Here is a 3,116-nt window from a genome sequence, read left to right on the forward strand (position 1 = left end):
AATGGAAGTAGGGAACCCAGGAAGGAAGGGAGAAGAGTGATTTACATTGAGAGGATTGAAATCAATGTTATGAAAAAAAAATTGTATAAATTGTTGAGTGAACAAATAGTATGCTTTGTAAACTTTCACCCAAACTACAATTAACAAACAAAACAATAGCTCTATTAATGACTATAGTCGTTTTTGCTTTGCACCTTCCCTTAGGCATTGAGGAGACTGAAGAAGTATCCAGACAGGCGGATGGGCGCAGTTGATAGGCTCCACTATCTCACCATGACTGCAGAAAATCCAACACCTGGAGACCTGGCTCTGGCTCCCCTGGTCACCTGCAAACTCTGCCTGTGTGAACATTCTCTGGATAAGATGACCACCCTCCAGGAATGCCAGTGCATCTTTTGCACAGCTGTAAGTTTTCCTTGATGCACGCCTTTTGAAAAAATCCAAGGGGAATCATTATAAAAAGTACAGGATACATTTCTGAGGCTTCGTGAGAAGTTAGGGTTTGCTAATATATGATCCTGCTTTGTAAAGCATTTGGATCATTTTTCACATTTGTCTTGAATGGTAAATCAGATATATCGTGGTTTTTAGGCAAAATATAATGTGTATGTGTATAGTTTCATTACTGATTGAATAAGCAGAGTCTTTCTGTTCTTAAGATTTTAGCTAATGAACAAAATAGAGTAATTTTTATCCTCCTGAGTTAATTACCTTCTATCAGAAGCTCACTGGGTATTTTTGAATGATGGATAAATGAGGCAGCAATTAACTTTATATGCTGATATTCTTTCATTATACTTGCTCATCTCCTACAAAGCATACAGTATACAACTTTTACTTCATCGCCTCTCTTTTTTATTCTATTTTAATGATATTCTGAATGCTTCTTATTCCCCATAACAAAGAGAGACCATAGAGATCTTCAGGATTGGGTTTGTCTCTTTTGTTCTGATATCAACATCCATAACCTTTATTACTGAGTTTCCCTGAAAGTGGTTTCCACCACCACCACCACCACCACCACCACCCACCACCACCACCACCACCCACCACCACCACCAGATGCAGTGGAATTAGTTTCAACTCACGGTGGCCCTGTGAGTGTCAGAGTAGAACTGACCACAGGGTTGTCAAAGGCTGATATTTCAGAAGTAGATTGATGGGCCTTTTTCTGAGCAGCTCTGCGGTAGACATGAACTGCCAGTGAACTAACTTCCACACTTTCACTTGGTAGCTGAGTGTGTTTACTTCATAACCTAAACCCAAACCCAACCCACTGCTGCCAATTTGATTTTGACTCTTAGTGACCCTCTAGGACAGAGTAGAACTTCCTCATAGGGTTTCCAAAGCTGTAAATCTTTATGGAAGGAGATTGCCAAATCTTTGCAGCTGGTGGTTTCAAACTGCCAACCTTGTGTTAGCGGCTGAGCACTTAACCACTGCTCCACCGGAGCTCCTACCCTAATAAAACACCAAACCAAGCCCACTGCCATCAAGTCAACCCAACTCATAGTGACCCTATAGGACAGAGTAGAACTGCCCAATAGGGTTTAAAATGCTGTAAATCTTTACAGAAGCAGATTGTCTGATGTTTCTCCTTTGAATCGGCTGGTGGGTTTGAACTACTGACTTTGGTTAGCAGCCCAGTGCTTTTTAGCTAGCAGCCCAATGCTTTAACCACATCATCACCAGAGCTCCTTAATCTAATAAGGGGTCAGAAAAAAAGTAGAGCTGATTAAGGGGGTTAGAAGTGCAGGGATGAGTGTATGTTTGCTGTTTTAAGTTGGGAGGTCAGGAGTAGGCCTCACTAAGAAGAGTCCTTTGTGATGATGTGTTTTCCTTCCTCATCTGTGTCAGTGTGTGTTACTCCACAGGAAGTGAGGAAATGACCTTGTAATTGCAGGGCTACTTCACTTCCTTTGTTCTTGCTTTGTTTCTGAACACTGTGCTTCAAAAAATTATGTCTAAGACTTTCTCACATGTTTAGGACCCCTCCTGCTAATGCATGAAACAGATGAACCAGAAGCAACATTTGGTTATAACCAGGTTGGACGTTTTGGTCTGGGGGTTGCTGGTGCAACATATAAGATTCCATCTTTGTTATCAGATGTAGTAGTGCAGAATTAAAAAATGTATCAAGTGAGTGCATCAGTGTTGGGTAAAAAGTACATAAGTGATAGGTGATGGTTGCACAACATGATTAATGTAATTAACATCACTAAATTGTACACCTGAAATATGTTGAGTTGGCAAATTTGTGTTATTTGTATTTTTACAACAAATTTTAAAAAAAGAATATATAAGGAATACTAGGTTGTATTTCATATCCACAAGGATTAATACTGACATTGTTTCAGTAGCTCTTGGTTTCTAATGAAAAATACCGCAAATGTGATAGATATATTTACAACAGTGACATCCCCCTTCCCCAAAAGAAAGAAAGATGATGAGGCTACTTGTCTACAACCAGAAATCATGGGATTTAGTTTCTTGATTTGGTGTTTTAAGGGCATGGTTGTTTAGTGCTTCTGTTCTACCTTCTAGTTTGATGTGCAGTGCCTAAGTGCCTGGTGTCTTAAAAGCTCCCAAGTGTCTATTCAAGGCACAACAATTGGTCTCTATTTGCCTGGAACAACAGAGGAAGGAGGAGAGTCAGATATAGGACTCCAACAAATTTGGAAGCCTGGCAGAAACGGACAGATTTCTAGAAACACACTACCTACCTAAACTAACAGACTGAAATAGAAAATTTGAACAGACTCACAACAAAAGAAAAAGGTGAATTGGCATAACATACTACACAAATCATTGTTCCACCTTCTACTGTGGCAAGTAGCGACTGAGATCTTAAAAGCTTGCAAGCTGCCATCTAGATGCAATGATGGGTCTCTCCTTGTCCAGGGCCAAGAAGAATGAAGGAAACCAAAAATTCATGGAAACAATCAGTCCTAGTGACTGGTACACCATCCAATCTGCAGCCTATATGACTATGAGACCAGAAGAAATAGACGGTGCTTGGCTACTACTGTCAACCACTTGGGAGGATCTTTGTAGGAGATCCTGGATAGACAGGGGGAGCAATGTGGAACAAAACTCAAAATCATTTGGAAAAAAAA

General features: G+C 40.2%; 1 protein-coding gene across 1 annotated transcript in view; it reads left to right on the forward strand.

Moving 5' to 3' along the window:
• The first annotated feature begins 240 nt into the window (after positions 1-240).
• The window catches only part of RNF144B (ring finger protein 144B), a 93,209-nt gene continuing 90,333 nt past the window's right edge, over positions 241-3,116 (forward strand). Inside the window, exon 1 of the mRNA XM_007952358.2 lies at positions 241-405. Within this exon, the coding sequence (XP_007950549.1) occupies positions 241-405 (165 nt within the window). The remainder of the gene's footprint in view (positions 406-3,116) is intronic.

Source organism: Orycteropus afer, unplaced genomic scaffold (assembly GCF_000298275.1).
Source record: "Orycteropus afer afer isolate SDZICR_OR568_19922 unplaced genomic scaffold, OryAfe1.0 scaffold00012, whole genome shotgun sequence".
NCBI lineage: Eukaryota > Metazoa > Chordata > Mammalia > Tubulidentata > Orycteropodidae > Orycteropus > Orycteropus afer.